Source organism: Selaginella moellendorffii, unplaced genomic scaffold (genome assembly GCF_000143415.4).
Source record: "Selaginella moellendorffii unplaced genomic scaffold, v1.0 SELMOscaffold_73, whole genome shotgun sequence".
NCBI lineage: Eukaryota > Viridiplantae > Streptophyta > Lycopodiopsida > Selaginellales > Selaginellaceae > Selaginella > Selaginella moellendorffii.
In genome coordinates this window covers 207020-225108 of record NW_003314334.1, presented here as the reverse complement: position 1 = coordinate 225108, position 18089 = coordinate 207020, and the positions used below count along the sequence as shown (strand labels likewise).

Genomic DNA, 18089 nt, shown 5'->3' with positions numbered 1-18089 from the left:
ATGAGGATTTTCCACGTCTATGAGAAGTTTCCTAATGCGTCCCACTGCAGCTTCCAGGCTACTTGATTTAATCAACCTTGAGGTCATTAAATTGATCGCCACACAACATTGCCATCACATAGTGGCACTTTTTCTGTGGACGCTATGGCTGGGAGAAGCTCACTTCTCATGAATGTGGCAGTGGTGCTTGTGATTCTTCTGGTTTTGGTGCTGGAACCCAATGTCGCCAGCGGCAATAGATTGTTGCCAGCGAAACATGTCATCAGGTATCATGAGGATCATAGCTTTGGAGTGGAAATCCCTGGTTTGATCAAATCGGAGCAGGCGACAGGGAGGCGACAAACGCTAGAGCATAACTCTCCAGCAGAATCTCGTCCCAAGTTCTTGGAGAAGACGATATCTCCGGATGATCTCGAAATCACGGCACCAGCGGCTTCTCCGGATCACGCAGGTGTTGTCCAGAATGCAACTCGAGACGCTGTCGTGTCGCACAGCCCAGGCGAGAAGATCGCAATTGTGGTTGTGATCGTGTTCTTTGTGGCTTCGATCGGGGCGCTGGTGCTCTACGTGTGCAAGACGAAGAAATACATTGAGCACCGGCGGGCGGCGTCGCTGGCGAGATCGATCGAGCAGGGATTTGGTCCCAGGAGCATAGCTCAAGCATCCACGTCCTCCTCGTTGTCGCCATCGTCCCCTGGATCATACTCTCCACCGCATCCACAACTATCAAGTTCGTGATCCATGAGCTAAAATTATATCTATCGATCGATCGGGGAGATCCACGAGCTCGCTAGATCTATCGATCGATCGATCGGGGTCGGGGAAGAAAATCTGGTACTGTTGCTGTGAATTTTTTTCTTTTCTTCGCCGCCACGATTTGCAAGATTTTGCTTATCGACGGTTCAACGAGTTGTTAATAATAATTTGCAAACCCTAAGGGCAAACGTGGCAGGGAATCTTGCTTAAATTATCCACCTAAAAGCAGAGGGTCTTGTGTGCGAAGCTTTGTAGCGGCCGGACATAAAATCTCGCGCCAAAAAACTGGGAGCCTTAGGGTTGCTAGGGCGAAGCGGCGATGGCGGGCGGCAAAAGGGGCAGCAAGAGGCAAGGTATGGTGTCGCCCCCTTTCCTCGTCCACAGCAATGAATCGGCGTGCTTGTCCTGGCAGCATGGAGCGAGAGCGAGGATGAAGATTATCGTGCAGAAGACGATGGTGAGTTAATTTCTGTTTGTTTCACTTGTAGCTCACGATCCGCGCCATGCAGCTAGCGGCAGCCATTCCGACGGCGAGTCCGTCGAATCGCATCGATCTGAGAAGATGGACCCATCAGAGGAGAGCTTCCAAAACGCCGAGACCAGTGACGAAGAAGAGGCCAGTGATATCAGTGCTCCGGGCAAAGTAAAAATGGAGGAAGATGTGGACGTCAAGCTACTCTCTGGCTCTGTTGCCACAGCACCGCCATTTCCAACGGTAATAGCTCCAAAGCGACGGTATGGCACCAGAGACGAGTTCGAGGACTGGACGGGGCCAAGCAGAAGGAAGAAAGCGAAAAAGAGCAAGAAGGCTGTGCAAGACGAGGATGACGACGACAACTATGATCCCGCCACCGAGAACTTGGAATGGAAGCAGTGGGCTCGAGAGTTGGAGACGGATATAGTGAAGATGGGGAAATGCAGCAGATGGGGTGACGACGACATGGAAGAGGATCAGCCGAAGAAGAAAGTCCTGGCGCAGCACGAGACGCCATCGGAGCTCGTGTTTCCACTGCTGCCGTTTCAAGGGGAGTTTCTAACGTGGAGTTTGTCGCGGGAGGAGTCAAACATGCGGGGTGGTGTTCTTGCCGACGAGATGGGGATGGGAAAAACTATCCAGGCCATCTCACTCATCATTGCAGGCAGAACAGCAGGACACGGGCACGACCCGAATGCTCCTGATGCGAAAAATCTCAACACGACTCTGGTGGTTTGTCCGGTGGTGGCAATCGAGCAGTGGAAGAGTGAGATAGAACGGTTCACCAAGGAAGGGACTTTGAAGGTGCTTATCTACCATGGAAACCGGAAGCATATAACTGTCAAGGAGTTGGCCAAGCACGACGTGGTTTTGACGACGTATTCGATTATCGAGCACGACTATCGCAAGATCCTGCCCGACAAGCTGAGGTGCAAATGGTGCCAGAAAGCTTACTCCGCGCAAGGGTTGGCGAAGCATTACAAGTATCACTGTGGACCCGAGGCCAAAAAGAGTGCGGCGCAATCCAAGCAGAAGAAGGGAAAAAAAAAGGAAGTGAAGAAGGTGGTGAATCAGAGGAAAGGGAGTGCGGCCAAAGATGATTTTTCGCTTCTGCATTCCGTGAAATGGGTGCGAATTATCCTCGATGAGGTATGATACGTCCCAACTCTAGCGTGTGACTCTACCATACGGATTTCAGGCACACACGATAAAGGATAGAGCCTCCAATACTGCCAAGTCGGTGTTTGCACTGCAGTCTTGTTACAAGTGGGGCTTAAGTGGTACACCGCTGCAGAATCGCGTTGGCGAACTTTATTCACTTGTAAGGATATTTCACGGTTGTTTTTTTCTTGGCTTGACTTTTTTTTTCCTTTTATCTGCAGGTTCGTTATTTGGAAATAAATCCTTATGCGTATTTTTTCTGTAAGAAGTGTGACTGTAAATCGCTCGAATACTCGTAAGTTTCGATGTGTTGTTTTCTCTCGGATGTTGATGTTCTGTTGTAGGGCGACAATGTGCGATAAGTGTGAGCACGCCAGCACACTTCATTTTTGTTGGTGGAACAAAGTAAGTTTTGCCTGTATTATGGACACATTTGAACCGCTTGTTCTTTGCAGTTTATTGCTCAGCCTATTTCAAGGTTCGGATTTCAACAGGGAGGTGGGAAATCTATGAAGTTACTGAGGCAAAAGCTGCTGGATGAAATGCTCCTGCGGCGGACCAAAATCGAACGTGCAGCAGACCTCTCTATGCCTCCAAAACTGGTGGGACTTCTCTAAATGTGTTTGTTTGATGGACTTCATTCTGAATGCGCTCTGGCCTGCAGTCGTTCGTGCGGAAGGTAGTTTTTGATGCCAAAGAGGATGATTATTATCAGTCTTTATACTCACAGAGCAAATCCGTCTTTAACACGTAAGTCTTAGATCTTTTCTAAACGACGAGTTGACAATGCCGGGCTCCAGATACGTGAAAGAAGGATCCGTTCTCAACAACTATGGTCACATATTTGACCTGCTTACCAGATTACGCCAGGCAGTGGACCATCCTTATCTTGTCGTTCACTCTGCTACTGGCGCGTCGGGAGTATCTGTGACTACTCCTCTCTGTGTAATTTGTGACGAGGACTGCATTGATCCTGTGGTATGTAGTATTTTCTCCTTGGCAGCTGACTTCAACAATGTCTGCAGTCTGCAAAATGCAAGGACACGTTTTGTCGATCATGTCTGGAGAATTTACTGTCGGAAGGCTCCGAGGACACCAAGATAGCTTGCCCAAGATGCGAGACGCCTCTCACGGTTGATGCCAAGAGCTCAAAGGTTGTTGGAAAGAAGTTAACAGGCTATAGAAAAGGGAGCATCATCAACAGACTGGATTTGAATGATTTCGTTACAAGCACCAAAATCGAGGCTCTGGTGAGTAGCTGAACAAATTCACAGTTTCCTTTATCCTTATTGCCGATCGCAGAAGGAGGAAGTTAAGAAGATGATCTCGAAGGATACATCTGCCAAGGGTCTGGTATTCAGCCAGTTTACGTCAATGCTGGACTTGATTGGATACTCTTTTGAACTCGTAAGTTCTAGCTCTGCCTTTGGAAGCTCTTTTTACTAGCCAGTTTTCTCATGCAGGCTGGAGTCAAATGTGTAAAACTCGATGGTGGCATGTCCTTGTCTCAGCGAAGCACTGCCATTGACACATTTAGGAACGACCCAGAGTGTAAGCTCTTCCTCATGAGTCTCAAGGCCGGCGGCGTGGCGCTCAATCTAACTGTAGCATCATACGTAAGCTTCGTCTTGGCTTGTGCTGCGAGCTTAACGAACGTATCCTTTTTTGTTTTTGCAGATTTTTTTGATGGACCCGTGGTGGAATCCAGCAGTGGAGCATCAAGCTCAAGACAGAATCCACCGCATAGGCCAATACAAGCCCATCAGGTAGGCATTCTTAAGGAAGAGGTGTTCCAGCAACTAAACCTTCGATTTAAATCCAGGGTGACTAGATTCGTTATCGAGAATTCTGTGGAAGAACGCATTCTCAAACTACAGGAGAAGAAGCAGCTGGTTTTTGAAGGGTAAGTCATCATAGTTTTATAGTATCGAGAATGATTATCGAATGCTTTTGCGCAGGACTGTTGGTGGTTCCGAGCAAGCGCTAGGCAAGTTAACCGAACAAGACCTTCGATTTCTTTTCGCAACCTGAGGAAAAATCGATCCAAGCGTTCTTGTATACACACACGCACACACACACACACACACACACACACACGTGATACACGTGAATTTTCTAACAAGATATACCGCTCCATCATAAGACTATCTCGCTTGATCCATTTATGTATGTATAGAATCCGCAAAGTCTTTCTTTCATCCGCTCCAGAGCTCGGTCCCTGTTCCCCTCACAAGCACCACCCTTTGCAGTCCCTGCGTGAGCTCCTCGCAATACTCCATATACCTCCACGGCTCCATTCCCTCGTAGTGATCCGGGAGATTGAGCAAGACGAGCTGCGCTGACTTGGATTGCTCCACGATAATCTCGTTTAGCTTCTTGGCCGAGTAGCTCTGGCTGAAAGTATGCCAGGTTCTCTTCATCGGCACCACGTTGATGTCGGGAGTGCTCCCCAGGAGCAGCGGCGAGCCGTGGAAGAGCTGGCCTTCGCTTGCAGTGCGGAACATCTTTCCTTCCCTGATTGGAGGCAACTGTCCCGCGCTCTTGGCCCTGAAGATGTTTCGTCTTGCCTTCTCCTGTGCGAACTCGGAAGCTACCCCTTCCACTACGATCTCCAAGTCCGACTTGCTCTCTTCCTGTTCGTCATCACCCCCAGCAGCAGCATTGTGATTGTCGTGCTCTTCTTTGGAGAAACTCTCCGCCTTCTCCTCTGTCGCAACTTGCTGGTTGGCTGTCGAGCTCTCTGGCTCATCGTCATGCACAGACTCCGGCGACGCTTGACCCTCTACGGAGTGTGCTTTGGATGAGCGCTGAGCCCATCGAGGACGCCGGCTGATTGGTGAGGCGCCACGCAGCAAACTTAGCTCGCCAGGGAAGGCCCTCTTGAAAAACTTCTGCAGGGCCTTGTAGTTCCCACCTTTCCCGGGCTTGGTCTCCCTCTCGGCCCGTTTCCTGTGCGTCCAAATGAAATGTAACAAATAACGAAACCCAAGGAACAGCTTACCGAAACTGGGCAACTTCAGTTGCATACGCCAGTGCCTCCTCCATGCGTATCGTGTTGTCAAATGTATAAGGAGCCAAATCCGCGTCCTCGAGCTCGAGAACTTCCACATCAGCTACAATGCGAACCTGAAAGTGAAATATGTTGAACTCTTGCACCCGTATATGTGAATGCCATACCTTATCCAAAAGCTTGCGCAGATTGTTCTTGACCTCCTCTGAGTTGTCAAGTCTTTCCGCAACAGTGTGTACTCGCAATTTACATTTCCGCCAGACCTTATGCTGGTTTATCAAATGGGCCAGCATCAGTAGAAGGCCACCATCGTGGACAATCCACCAAACGTCAATGTTCCCCTCCTGCGTGCTTCCGTTGCTAGGGAACACATCCAAATGCATACAGAGCACGACTGCCTTATCTACAGCTCTGCATTCTCCCAAAGTTTCCAAGAGCACCTGCTTGAACAAAAACCCGTTCGTCTATCTTCCAGACTTGACACAAAGAAACATACCTCAGCACTGTTTTTCTCTTCTCCGTTTCGCCAGTTTTTTGGCCATCCCAGGAGCAATGTATTTGGTTCTAACGATCCCAAACCAGATGATTGAATCGCGTAAGTTTTCCCCTCGCGGTAAGACGGCGCGACAAAAACGCGAGAAAAGCCAGTAACTTGAGCAGCTTGCATACAATTCTCAAGCTCTACCTGCAGTGAAAATAATTTCCGGTGTAGAGAGAACAGAAACAAGCATGTGATACATACGCTTTCTGCTGTTATTTGTGGCATCATATCCTCAAGTTTTCCTTCAAGAACGACACTAACGACGCATAAACCTTTACCCTGTTAAGGAAGACTTCAGCACACTCAAGTCTTCGTGACATGGTCAGTTACCTTTTTCAGCTGAGATGCGAAGGATAAAAGTTCGTGCCCAGCATGAGCATCAGCGGACCACGAAGATCGTGGTTTAGAAAGGCATAAAAGCTGCGGTCTCCAATTGACCGTGTACCGAGCCTCGCGACCGACAGACAAAATGCTCTGGACCGCCAATTGCCATCTTAATCCTCCTAATCCAGTTCCCCAGTCAACCTCAACCTGGAAGTAAGAAACGAATTAGAGGCCTGCAATTTACCAAGATGTTCACTTATGAGTACCTGGCGGTAGTCTATGTACCCGTAAATAATCCCCACAACCACCATGGCAGCTAAAGCCCAATACCAGACTATAAAAAAGTTCATTGCGGAGCACAGGAAAAATCCTAGAAGAGCGAAGAACCAGTGGTAGTGTTTCCATTTCGGTCTCCAGCTGAAATGACACCGAATAAGGCCTTTGAACTTTAGAAGTGAAAGGGACGGGACATACCTTGGTGCTTGCATGATCGACAGTATGAAACACGAGAGGTTCAGTGCCGCGTAACAAGTAAGAAAACATATCGAAACTAGTGGGGCAATCTTGTCCAAACTTCCGATCATAGCAGCCATCATACACAGTATAGTAGTAAAGATCAGCGCCCTTCGGGGTTCGCCATTTTCTGTGGTAGAAGATAGCCGATTCAGGAAAGGAATGATCCGGTCTCCAGCGATGGCCTGAAAGATCAAACGATCAGAAAGAAGGAACCAACAAGTCGTTGCCAGCAAAAAGAACTGACCTGGAGTAGACGAGGCGAGGTGATTAAGCATTGCAAAGCTTGTGCTAGCGAGGCAATGATAATACCCAGCTGCGTCAATATTGGCAAGGGAAAGGCGACGTCTTTCATCGCCTGCAACCTTCCCTCTCCAGAATGCACGCGTCCAACATCCTGCCCGAGTAAGTACTTTCGGGTTCCAACAGCAGCCCACAAACCCAGATACGATGTGTAGATTATAAAGCTGATCACGATCGCTCCAAGAGTTCCAGACGGAATGGATCTCTCCGGCTGCCAGAGATTTTTTGCTCTATCTGCACCACTGTCAAGAACAGATGACATTAAGTTACAACAAGAGTTTTCACTTGAGAAAGCGGTTACCTGAGAATTCCAGTGAAGCATGGAAAGAAAATCGATAAAACGACTGAAAATGAAACACCAGGTTCATATCCTGGACCCCAGTTACTTTTGAATGTTTTCCACGAAAGGCCAGTTAAGCTGGGAGGTACATTTCCATTAGGCGCCGTAAACAAACCAAGGTAATACGACAACATGGTATAAAGCACAACAAGGAAAAACGCAATGCCTAGCTTGGAAACAAATTTGATCCCAAAATAGACCTGTCAACACAAGAGAACCACGCAGTTCAGTAAAATCATTTGAGTCTTGCCACAAGAAGGAACTGAACCGACAACAAAACTATTCCTACCAGTAGTCCAAGAGCAAAGAGTATGATCAGACCAATGATCCGATTTGCAGATGGAAAGCGAAATGCTGAGAAGGTAAATTCCAACATCTCCACGGCACCGAGTGCCTGCACAAAGACGGAAGCATAGCATTTATGAAGATCACGATTCACTGTAAGCTTGAAGTTCAGACCGACTTACTTCGAGAACTGCAAGAAGCATTACTCCGATGTAGTACAGGCATCCAACTGCGCCTCCAAACTTAGGACCCAGCGCTCTCGATATCAGATAGCTGCCAGCCAACAGAAGAATGACTTTCAACTTCACGAGAACTCGACGACTTACTATGTGCCACCTTCTTCTATAGGACCATTTGTAGCGACAGCACTCAACGACATGGTTGTCAACAGCGCGCAGAGGAAGGAGATGATGGCCACCAAGAAGGATTGCCATACTCCAGCATTCCCAACGATGTAGAAGAACCTCAAGAAAATCAAAACTCCTGAAAGCACACACGGGCAAAGTGTGTGAGAATTGACAAAGAAAAGGAGATGGAAACCGGCAGCAGCTTACCCCACATATTTTCACAAGTCGGGATGAGCACACCAGCGTAAGTCCCGAGCCCGTCCTGGTCTTTTCTGCGGAACTTTCTCCATAAAGCTGTAAGGAAGCCGGGCTTCTCCTCCTCCTTGGTGTCCGGTGGCGAGTTCTCTCTCATCTCTTGCTTAAACTCGGCCGTCCTCTGCAACGATTCCGTGGATGACGCCCTGGACGCGACCTTGTGTGAGTTGAAGCAAGATTTCCCGGCAATGACCGGGCTGTCGGGCGGAAATGCTTGCGAGGATTCCATCTTTCCTGAAAAAGCACCGACAAAACCTGTACAGCACAAGATCCAACGCACGAATCAATCGATTTGCGAGCCATGCAACAAATTCCCCAGCTCTAAGGCGCCATGCAAGCTGGCGGCATGGAAATTTTACCTCAAAAACCTCGGCTGAGCGCAGGATTGCCGCTCGTGGCCTCGGATTCAAGAGAGCGCTCTAGAGAAGCAGCCGCTGGCGATCCGCGGGGGGAGGAGAAAAGGGCGCAGGCAGCGCGGAGAATTAGGTAAAGGATTGCACAAACCGCCTCAATCGAACCGCATTCCAGAGCTGCCGCGCCCGGCGCCTCGATCCGATTGACGATCGCGTCGCGTGGCGATCCGAGAGAAGAGGCGCTCGCGATCCTATAATCTAGACGATGAATGTATGGCATGCAAAGCGCAAATAATCTCCCCCCTGTCCCTCTTCTCTCTCTCTTGTCTTGGAGCCAAGAAGGGGGAAAATGGAAAGGAGAGAAAAGAAAAAAAGAGGCACTATACAACAACACAAATCACGTTAATATAAACAAGAACAGCATCAGATTTTGGGAACCAAAGCGTACGGACTGGGCGGGAGTTTGAGTCGTGTATAAACAAGATTAGTTTTTTAGTGACGAGAAGATCCAACGCCGAAAACCGGTCCACGTGCCTAACTATTCTGGAATGCCCCGTTTACTTTTTGCCCGAATCTCATGCGAAGATTCGCATTGCGTCCAAGCTACAAGGTAGGTAAGCTGAGCTTGCAGTTTGATCACACCTGTTTGTAAACTTTACATTATAAGAGAAGGGGATCCGGGAATATAATATTTGTTTCACCACCTACAACATCGTGATTGATCGCTTCTATATGCAAACATTACATTGCCCATGTACATTTTCGAATCTCTCTTCCCTTTATTTTTTGAGTCTTGCTTTTCACCAACACTGTGAGCGTTGGAATCGATGTTTCCAGATCCCAAAGCGTTGTTGCGGTGTATGTGGGTGTAAATCAGCGCGGGTGGCGTGGCTAGCTTGGCTGATCCATGGGGCAAAACACGTGTAATTTCCCTTTGGCCAACGTCATAGCGCCAAAAGGGGATGGGTCCCGTTTCCGTTGACTTGAGCCGGCTGAGGTGGCGTCCATATCATAGGCCGCCTCCTGCGTTGACTAACGTAGCCCCCGTACGCCTCTCAACCTCAACGACAAAGGCCGAGCTCATGAGCTCATCCTACTCCACTTTATTTCCTCCTTGCTATAAACTTCTTTGACCGAGTTTCCCCATCATCCGCGAGATACTGTGACACAATCAAAGAAGACAGCTCTGTTTGTGTTCCATGCTCAAGATTGTCAATGGCGTTCGATGGGAACATCAAAGTTGGCGTAGCTAGCAAGAAGGGGATTATTTCCATTCTTCTTGGTGCAAGCCAATGTGTGTGGCATGACAGAGGAGCGTTTGTACAAAACCGTTTACCTTCCCCCCCCCAAGAGATCTGATACGTTTTGAATGGTAGAATTTCTCTGGAGATATGATTCCTGTGAGTCTATCTATGTGATAGTGCTCCTCTCAAGCATCCACTTCACTGAAGTTAGCTGGAGCCTATTGGGCAAGAGAAGGTAAGAGATGACCCTGCAGCCCGGACAGAACGGCATGCTTTCCACGAGCTCAACCTTGGAACAGTACGTAGTGATTTTCCAGTGGGGCAAACCCAAAGTCGCTGCAGATACAAGCGAATCAAGTGACGCTCAAGTCCATGAGCCTGATATGGCTGTCGCCTTCGGAAGCAACGAAATGCCTCTCAGGGATACCCCCTTTGGGCATATGCAGCAACAACATTTTTCACAACACCTCGTCCTTCCTGAGCATTTCGCGAATGAGGATTCTAGCTTATTCAAGGCAGCCATCCCGGTCATATGCCCCTACCATGGTAGACCACGACGCAGCGCCCCTGTAACTAGTACAATCAGACCCTTCCATATCCCCACTCTGGGCATGTTCGTCGCGGTGTCGTCTTTCCTAGTGACCATTCGAAACCGTGCCATGCTGCCCCAAAGCTTCAGGAGATGCGTATGATGCCCGAATCCAGGTGGCAGCACCCTCCGCAATCATGCCATCCAGGTGGCAGGCACCTCGCACGGGAATCTTTCCAAATGAGACGTCGCTTTTGGGCAGGCATTTTGCCTGGGCGAGGCAGGCGTGGTCGCAGGAGGCCCAAGAGATCTCCAAAGAGAAGCTTAGTTTGATAGGCGGAAGAGGCGTAGCTCCTCACGATTGTGTTCCTGTTCCGACACGGCATCAGCTCAATTGCTCAAAGGCAGGCCTTGCGTCGGCCACCCTCTCACCGCACGACGTGAATGCGGCAAATCATCGTGTTCCACACGGATGATCTTTCTGGCCGAAGCACATCGACATCGGCGCAGCGGCATTTTGAGAAGGAAGGGCGTGGGGTCGTTGAGATGGCCGTGCTGCGCGTCATCGGCGTCCGCGTCAGTGAAGGGCATGCCATCGAAGACAAGCTTGGCGTGATCGAGCTCCCCTGTTCCACGCATCAAATCAAACGCCGCCTTTGATCGCCGGGATCGCCGTTCGCTGCAAAGCCCACACCACGTCCCAGAGGCAGACAGGTTTCCCCGTTTGGGCATATGCCATCAGCATCACCGCGTCTTTGTACGGCATTGAGTGGTACAGCTGCTCTCTGTGAATATGCGTTACTTTGGATTGATGATTCGCCATCAGGCGCGACGCCGCGAGTGTGTCCCCCCCATTTTGCGCGTACGTCTTGATCACGAGGTCCCACGAAACATGGCTGCGCCGAGGAGCCGCATCGAACAGGCCAACGGAGCGTGGAACAAGATCCACAAATTCGTACGACGCCACGTCATTGCTGTCGCGCGACTCGTGGACTTCTCCCGTTTGCGTATGACATGCTGCGCAATTCCATCAGACACTCGCCCAAGCTCGCGCCCCGTACATGAGGAAAACGTGATTTTGCGATGAAATCGCTGATCTGCCGGCTCGAGGAGAGGATATGAGCCTGGACCTGGTGATCCTGTATGAGATCGAGATTTCTCTTGGTGATCTCATCCCTGGAATGAGACGCTGGATCCTCCCAACTTCCGCTCGCTCCAGGGGCAACAACAATGAAAAATGCTTCCTCACCTGTGGCACTGCAAAACAAGAAAGATGACCCATGAAAGCCGCCACCGCGATCAGAGCCTACCTTTCTCAAGAAGAACGACAATATCCATGTTTGGATGGCCAGTTTCATCCAGCTCCAAATCTTCCTCCTCAATCGGACCAGTGTCCAAACAGCCAACATCATAAGGCAAGAGTCGGCCTTCCGTCGTTTCATGCTCTCCTTTGTTGACTAGGAAAGAACCGCACAATGGAAACATCAAAGTTGGTGTTGCTGATCCGCTCTTTTTTGGTGTAAAGCCAATGTATAGTCAATGACAGAGGAGCGTTTGAACAAAATTCCACTCGAAAGATCTGATATCAAAACCTCTTTCCTCTTCCTAGTGGCAGAGTTTCTCCTGTTGTTTGTGTTTGTGTGCTCATCAAATAGGATTCTGCAATCCCACAAGATCTCCACTTTACTCACGTTGGCTGGAGTGCGAGAGCAGATTGGCCAAGAGAAGATAAGCCGCGGGGCCGCCTTGACTCTCCACCTCGGGAGCCCGCCGCGCCGCTACCAAAGCAAGATTGATTTGCTCCTGCGTCCTGCAAGCGCCGAGAAGCGTCCTCCACGCAACTTGGCCAGGCCAAAACGGCATGCTTTCCACGAGCTCGGCCGCCTCGTCAAGCCTACCGCAGCGAGCAAAGATGTCAACCATGGAGCAGTAGTGATCTCCAGTCGCGCAAAACCCAAAGTCGCCACCAATGCAAGCAAACCAAGAGACACTCACGTCCATGAGCCCGATGTGGCTGCAGGCAGCCAGCACGGCGGAGAAGGTGATCTCATCCGGTGTCAAGCCTTCCAAGCTCATGAGTCGAAAGCACTCAAACGCCTCCCGGTGATGCCCGTTTTGGGCATATGCTGCAATAACAGTGTTCCACGACACCAAGTCCTTGCTGGGCATTTCACAAAAGAGTCTGCTAACTTCCTCAAGGCAGCCAACGCGGGCATATGCCCCGACCATGGTAGCCCATGACGCAGTGTCCTTGTGTCTGGTACCATCGAACGTCCTCCGCGCACCTTCCAGATCCCCAGTCTGGGCATATCCATGGAGCAACGAGTTCCACGCCGCGGTGTCCTCCTTGGGCATCTTTCCCAGGGCATCCGCCGCTTGGTCCATCCGCCCTCTCCGTGCAAATGCCGTCACAAGCGTCGTCCACGAAACGCTGTCCCTCGCGGCCATCTTTCCGAACACTTGCTCCAGGAGATTCGTATGATTCCCGGATCCCCCGTACGCCCCAAGCATCGCGTTCCATGATACGAGCGTGCGTTCCGGGGAGCCGTCGAAGAGCCGCTTGGCAGCGGGGAGATCCCCGTTCTGGGCGCTCCCGGCAATCATGGCCGTCCAGGTGGCAGGCGCCCGCGCGGGAATCTTTTCAAACGCACGGCGGGCGTCGTCCGGCTGGCGGGAGTGGGAATATGCGGTGATGATGATGTTCCACGGGACGACGTCGCTCTTGGGCATGGCATCAAACAGGGACTTCGCCTGGGCGAGGCATGCGTGGTCGGAGTAGGCTCCCAGCAAGATCGCCCAGGAGATGTCGTCTCTCTCGGGCATCCAGTCGAAGAGGAGCTCGGTTTGATCGAGGGCGGCGCCCGAAGTGGCGTAGCTCCTCACGATTGTGTTCCACGACACGATGTTCCGACACGGCATCAGCTCGAAGGCGGATCTTGCCTCGGCCAGCCTCTCGCCGCACCACGCGAATGCGCCAATCATCGTGTTCCACACGAAGGCATCGCGCTCGGGGATGGAATCGAACATTCGCTTCGCGTTGCCAGTCTCTCCGGCCGAAGCGTACGCCTGGCACATCGACTTGAGCGACAGTGCGTGGTGCAGTGGCATTTTGGAAAAGAAGGCCTTTGCCTCGCCGAGATGGCCGTGCTGCGCGTGTGCCGCAATCATGGCCGTCCATGTCAGCGCATCCCTCAAGGGCATCTCATCAAAGAGAAGCGTCGCGTGTTCAAACTCCCCCTGCTGCGCAAAAGCGGAAAGGATCGAGTTCCACGACACAAGGTTCCGCTGAGGCATCAAATCGAACATTCCCTTTGCACGTCCGGGATGGCCGTTTGCTGCAAAACCCCACATCATGGCCGTCCACGACACCACGTCCCACTGCGGCATCCTTCGGTACAGCTCCTCTGCGAGACAGATTTCCCCTTTCTGGGCAAATACCGTCAGCATCGTCGTCCACGTCACCCCGTCTTTGTAGGGCAGTGAGTGGAACAAATGCTGCGCATCCTGGACGCTGCTGCTCTGCGAATATGCCGCCAGGAGTGCGGTGCTGGAGACTGTGTCTTGCAATGGCATCTTTTCGTAGAGTCTTTTGCCTTTCTCAACATACCCAGTTTGGGTATATGCAGTGATCATGGTGTTCCAGACCTGGGGATCCCTCTCAGGCATGGAGTCGAAGATAGATTTTGATTGCGCGATTTGCCCCTCTTCGGACGCTGCAAGGATCATACTGATCCAGCAGACATTGTCCCATCCTGGCGCGCGATCGAACACGTCTTTGGCGCCGCGGGTATGCCCCCCTTGCGCGCACGTCTTGATGACGAGGTTCCACGAGACATGGCTGCGCTGGGGAGCCGCATCGAACAGGAGCTTCACTCCCGCGACGTCTCCGGCCTGGGCGTGGAGCGAGATCCATGAATTCCAGGACACGGCATCGTGCATTGGCATGCTGTGGATCACCGCCGCTGCGTGGTGGCATTGCCCTCCCGAGGCATACGCGCGGCACAGCGAATTCCACGACACCACGTCTCGCCTGGGATTGCTGTCGAAGAGGGCGCGCGATTCGGAGATCTCTCCCGCTTGCGCGCACGCCGCGGCCAGGATATTCCACGACACTGTGTTTGGCTGCGCGATCCCATGGAACACTGCCCTCGCCTCGCCCAAGCTCCCGCACGCGCAGTACATGAGGAGAATGTGATTCGCGATGAAAACGCTCGTCCGCCGGCTCGAGGAGAGGATCCGAGCGTGGATCTTGCGGCCCTGGATGAGATCCCTGGCCCTGGCACACGATCGGAGAAGAGAAGTGAAGGCATCCTCGTTGAGCCAACCAAGGGCAGGGGGCATTCAAAATTCTTCACCATTTTAGGGTTCTTGGAAATTGTTAGAAAGAAGAAAAGAATGAGCTGCAATCGCGTTCCCGGGGGCGGATGCCAGGGTCCCGATGTGCGGCTTATCGATCGCGGCAGCCATGTGAGTGATCGGTTCTCGATCCTTGTTTTCTCATGTTGCACAGGTGATTCTGGACAACGGGATTGTCGAGGTGACGATCTCGAGGCCTGGGGGCATTGTGACGGGGATTCGCTTCGGGGGCATTGATAATCTGCTCGAGATTCACAACAAGGAGACCAATCGCGGGTTTGTTTGTTTGCTTTCATTCCTTTCTCGTCTAGCGAGCAAGCACCTGATTGTTTTATTTTTCATTCTTTGCTGCCTTTAAGCTACTGGGACCTCAACTGGAACGAGCCTGGAGGCAAGGACACTTTCGATGTGTAAGGCAAACTTTGTTTACTCGTAATCGTGATTGCTAACCGATCAGCCATCGCTACGATTTTTCAGTCCCAGTGGAACAATTTTCCAGGTTGTGTGTAGCGATGGTGACAAGGTGGAACTTTCGTTTCTGCGGCCTTACATTCCGGGAACTAAGATGCTTCCTCTTAACATCGACAAAAGGTGAGTGATTCTCTTTTCATTGTGTGCTAGTAGCTAGCTTTGTTGGCTTAAAACGTAGATTTGTTCTTCTCCGTGGCAACACTGGATTTTACACTTACGGAATCTACGAGAGGCCGGCTGGATGGCCAGACTTCAACCTTAATCAAACACGGGTGACTTTTAAACTCCGGAAGGACAGGTCTGGAAAAATATCCGAGCTTTCATCCTTCTTGATACTTTGCTGGCTTGTAGGTTCCAGTTCATGGCAATGGCCGATACAAAACAGCGGCTAATGCCATCGCCGGATGATCGCTTGCAGCAACACTGCACGCAGCTAGCTTATCCCGAGGCTGTTTTGATTCACACTTCTCAAAATCCTGAGTTTCGAGGTGAGGTATGGGATTAACACTATGTTTTTGTTGAGTATAAATTTCTGTAACATTTTTGGGCAGGTGGATGACAAATATCAATATTCTTGTGATAACAGGGAGAACAGAGTACATGGTTGGATCTCATGCAACCCCGCTCTAGGCTTCTGGATAATCACCGCCAGTGACGAGTTCCGCAATGGAGGGCCTTTGAAACAAAATTTGACTTCACACGTTGGCCCGACATGTCTCGCTGTAAGTTAAGAACTTTGGATATTGAAGCTCTCTAGATTTCTTGTTTTTGTTTCCACCAGATGTTTCACAGTGCACATTACGCTGGCGCAGCCCTGTGCCCAGAGTTTCGCAATGGGGAAGCCTGGACTAAAGTTTTTGGACCGGTTTTCATATATTTGAATGTAGCGGCAACTCATGCTCAGGTGAATTGTCGCTATCTTTGGGAGGATGCAAAGCAGCAGGTGATATGTCTATGCGGATATTTTTTGTTTCTTTTACCTCCTGTGTTTCAGATGGTTACAGAAGTGGGGTCGTGGCCTGTTCCCTGGCCTGTGTCTCCAGATTTTCCCAAATCAATGGACCGCGGAAGCATTTCAGGAAGACTACTAGTCAAAGATAGGTACTGTTTCATTATGAGCTGCTGTCCTCGGTTCATATGTTTTTCTGTGGCATTGTAGATTCGCGTCACCAACCCCATTTGCGGGATGTTATGCCTTTCTTGGCTTAGCTTCCCCCGGTGACAAAGGTTCGTGGCAAACGGAGAGCAAGGTGAATGCTTTTTCTTTTGTGGGGGTTAATGGACGATGTACCTGACTTGTTTGTTGCTGCCAGGGCTACCAATTTTGGGCCCAGGCTGATGCGGAGGGATATTTCCACGTCAAGCATGTCAGAGCAGGCAAATATGATCTGTATGGCTGGGTGCCTGGTGTCCTGGGTGACTACAAAAAGGAAGGCAGCATAGATGTCCATCCCGGTTTGTATTCCACGCAGTGTTGCCACTTCCAAGAGTCACAAAACTCACTATGTATGCAGGGTCATGGTTGCAACTGGGACATATAGTTTATGAACCGCCCAGGGATGGACCGACAGTCTGGGAGATTGGAATTCCCGATCGAACAGCTGCCGAGTTTCACATTCCGGATCCGAACCCAAAGTATATCAATAGGCTTTTTGTCAACCATTCGGAAAGGTACGCACACTCTCGGTTTTGCTTTTTTTCGGTGGCTGGCAATCTTACTTTTCTCCTTACAAGATCTGAATACTTTATTGTAGATATCGACATTATGGCCTGTGGGAGCGGTACTCGGAGCTATACCCAGAAGGTGATCTTGTGTTCACCATTGGTAAAAGCGATTGGAGATCTGATTGGTTCTTTGCACATACTTGCCGGTACAATGTCACGACTTCCTCAATACTCACGCTCACCTACTGATGGAAATATTTTTTAAAACCTTTTCCGCTTGCGGTGCTGCAGAATTGAAAAGGATGGTAGCGTCAAACCATCGACTTGGCAGATCCGGTTTCATCTGCCCTGCGTCCAAGGCGGGGTTTATAAGCTCCGGTTAGCTTTCGCGGCATCAAACAATGCAGCCATTCAGGTACAAAAAGGTGTTTTAACGCTAACGCTGTGTTTCAACCGCAGGTCAGAGTTAATGACCCCAATACAAGGACCACGGTATTTGACACGATGCAATTTGGCAAGGACAATGCAATAGCACGCCATGGAATCCATGGCCTCTACCACCTTTGGAATGTGGACGCGAGGTCGGAGTTATTCAGAGCCGGTGAAAACATTCTCTACTTGACGCAGCGCAAGCCAACAAGTCCCATTGTGGGGGTTATGTATGACTACATCCGTCTTGAGGCACCTGGTGAGTGTTAGTACGAGAGCTAGAGGACAGCAGCTTTCTCTCGCGGCTTGCAATCTTGCGTTTTGTCCTTCCCTCGCGCATATTATAATTTGTGGGGGCCTCTCCCTCTGGAAGGAAGCGTCCAAAGTGGAAAAAGAGCAAGGCTCGCTTGGTTTGTAGCAGCAGCAGAGGAGGGAGGAGACCTCTCTCTCTCTCTCTCTCTCTCTCTCTCTCCCTGAGGGGCTCTCCTTTATGTCGCAATCAGGCAACAAACACAATTTGGCTCCTTGGCTCGCCGCTTCTCCTCTTTCGCCAGCTTTGCGGTACGAGAAAAAGAAAAGAAGTTAAGCTATTCTTCTTCGTCCTGGTTTTGCTCTCGATCATTCATTCCCTCTTCCAGTTCGTGCTTTTAACAAGAAAAAGGATGATCCGGGTGGAAGATTTGGAATTAAGGTGCTTGAGGTCAATCACCACTATATAACTCCCGGTTCGTA

General features: G+C 50.5%; 5 protein-coding genes across 6 annotated transcripts; 2 read left to right on the top strand and 3 right to left on the bottom strand.

Annotated features, from left to right (window-relative positions):
• Window positions 1-999: 999 nt before the first annotated feature.
• On the top strand, window positions 1000-4561 carry LOC9648703 (DNA repair protein RAD16). Its single transcript, XM_024660199.1, has 15 exons — window positions 1000-1109; window positions 1169-1213; window positions 1266-2380; window positions 2430-2552; window positions 2614-2687; window positions 2737-2797; window positions 2848-2994; window positions 3057-3142; window positions 3193-3370; window positions 3418-3642; window positions 3695-3799; window positions 3856-4008; window positions 4070-4158; window positions 4215-4295; window positions 4351-4561. Exons 1-15 carry the CDS (start codon window positions 1076-1078, stop codon window positions 4421-4423), a joined length of 2589 nt encoding a protein of 862 aa, XP_024515967.1. The 5' UTR covers window positions 1000-1075; the 3' UTR covers window positions 4424-4561.
• On the bottom strand, window positions 4423-9016 carry LOC9648702 (solute carrier family 12 member 5). The gene is made up of 15 exons (XM_002986237.2): window positions 8670-9016; window positions 8263-8565; window positions 8035-8191; window positions 7891-7981; window positions 7713-7817; window positions 7385-7623; window positions 7028-7325; window positions 6742-6965; window positions 6534-6684; window positions 6274-6474; window positions 6145-6222; window positions 5899-6087; window positions 5570-5842; window positions 5394-5518; window positions 4423-5341 (listed from the first exon to the last, which is right to left on the bottom strand). The coding sequence occupies exons 2-15, from the start codon at window positions 8537-8539 to the stop codon at window positions 4588-4590; spliced, it is 3162 nt and encodes a 1053-aa protein (XP_002986283.1). The 5' UTR covers window positions 8540-8565; window positions 8670-9016; the 3' UTR covers window positions 4423-4587.
• Window positions 9017-11206: 2190 nt separating this feature from the next.
• LOC112340940 lies at window positions 11207-12114 on the bottom strand. The gene is made up of 2 exons (XM_024660202.1): window positions 11747-12114; window positions 11207-11693 (listed from the first exon to the last, which is right to left on the bottom strand). The coding sequence occupies exons 1-2, from the start codon at window positions 11919-11921 to the stop codon at window positions 11467-11469; spliced, it is 402 nt and encodes a 133-aa protein (XP_024515970.1). The 5' UTR covers window positions 11922-12114; the 3' UTR covers window positions 11207-11466.
• A 5-nt stretch (window positions 12115-12119) lies between these two features.
• LOC9649232 (pentatricopeptide repeat-containing protein At4g02750) lies at window positions 12120-14381 on the bottom strand. Its single transcript, XM_024660234.1, has 2 exons — window positions 12722-14381; window positions 12120-12562 (listed from the first exon to the last, which is right to left on the bottom strand). Exons 1-2 carry the CDS (start codon window positions 14379-14381, stop codon window positions 12120-12122), a joined length of 2103 nt encoding a protein of 700 aa, XP_024516002.1.
• A 91-nt stretch (window positions 14382-14472) lies between these two features.
• LOC9649231 (rhamnogalacturonate lyase) lies at window positions 14473-17956 on the top strand. Of its 2 annotated transcripts, none has more exons than XM_024660200.1 (15): window positions 14473-14903; window positions 14947-15068; window positions 15152-15202; window positions 15270-15383; window positions 15442-15561; window positions 15615-15756; window positions 15815-15985; window positions 16045-16206; window positions 16258-16364; window positions 16423-16513; window positions 16577-16718; window positions 16778-16934; window positions 17018-17134; window positions 17220-17343; window positions 17388-17956. In XM_024660200.1, exons 1-15 carry the CDS (start codon window positions 14571-14573, stop codon window positions 17625-17627), a joined length of 2193 nt encoding a protein of 730 aa, XP_024515968.1. In that variant the 5' UTR covers window positions 14473-14570; the 3' UTR covers window positions 17628-17956. The 2 variants fall into 2 exon arrangements, with proteins under 2 accessions (XP_024515968.1, XP_024515969.1); XM_024660201.1 differs by having other exon boundaries at window positions 16998-17134; window positions 17388-17448.
• The last annotated feature ends 133 nt before the right edge of the window (window positions 17957-18089 follow it).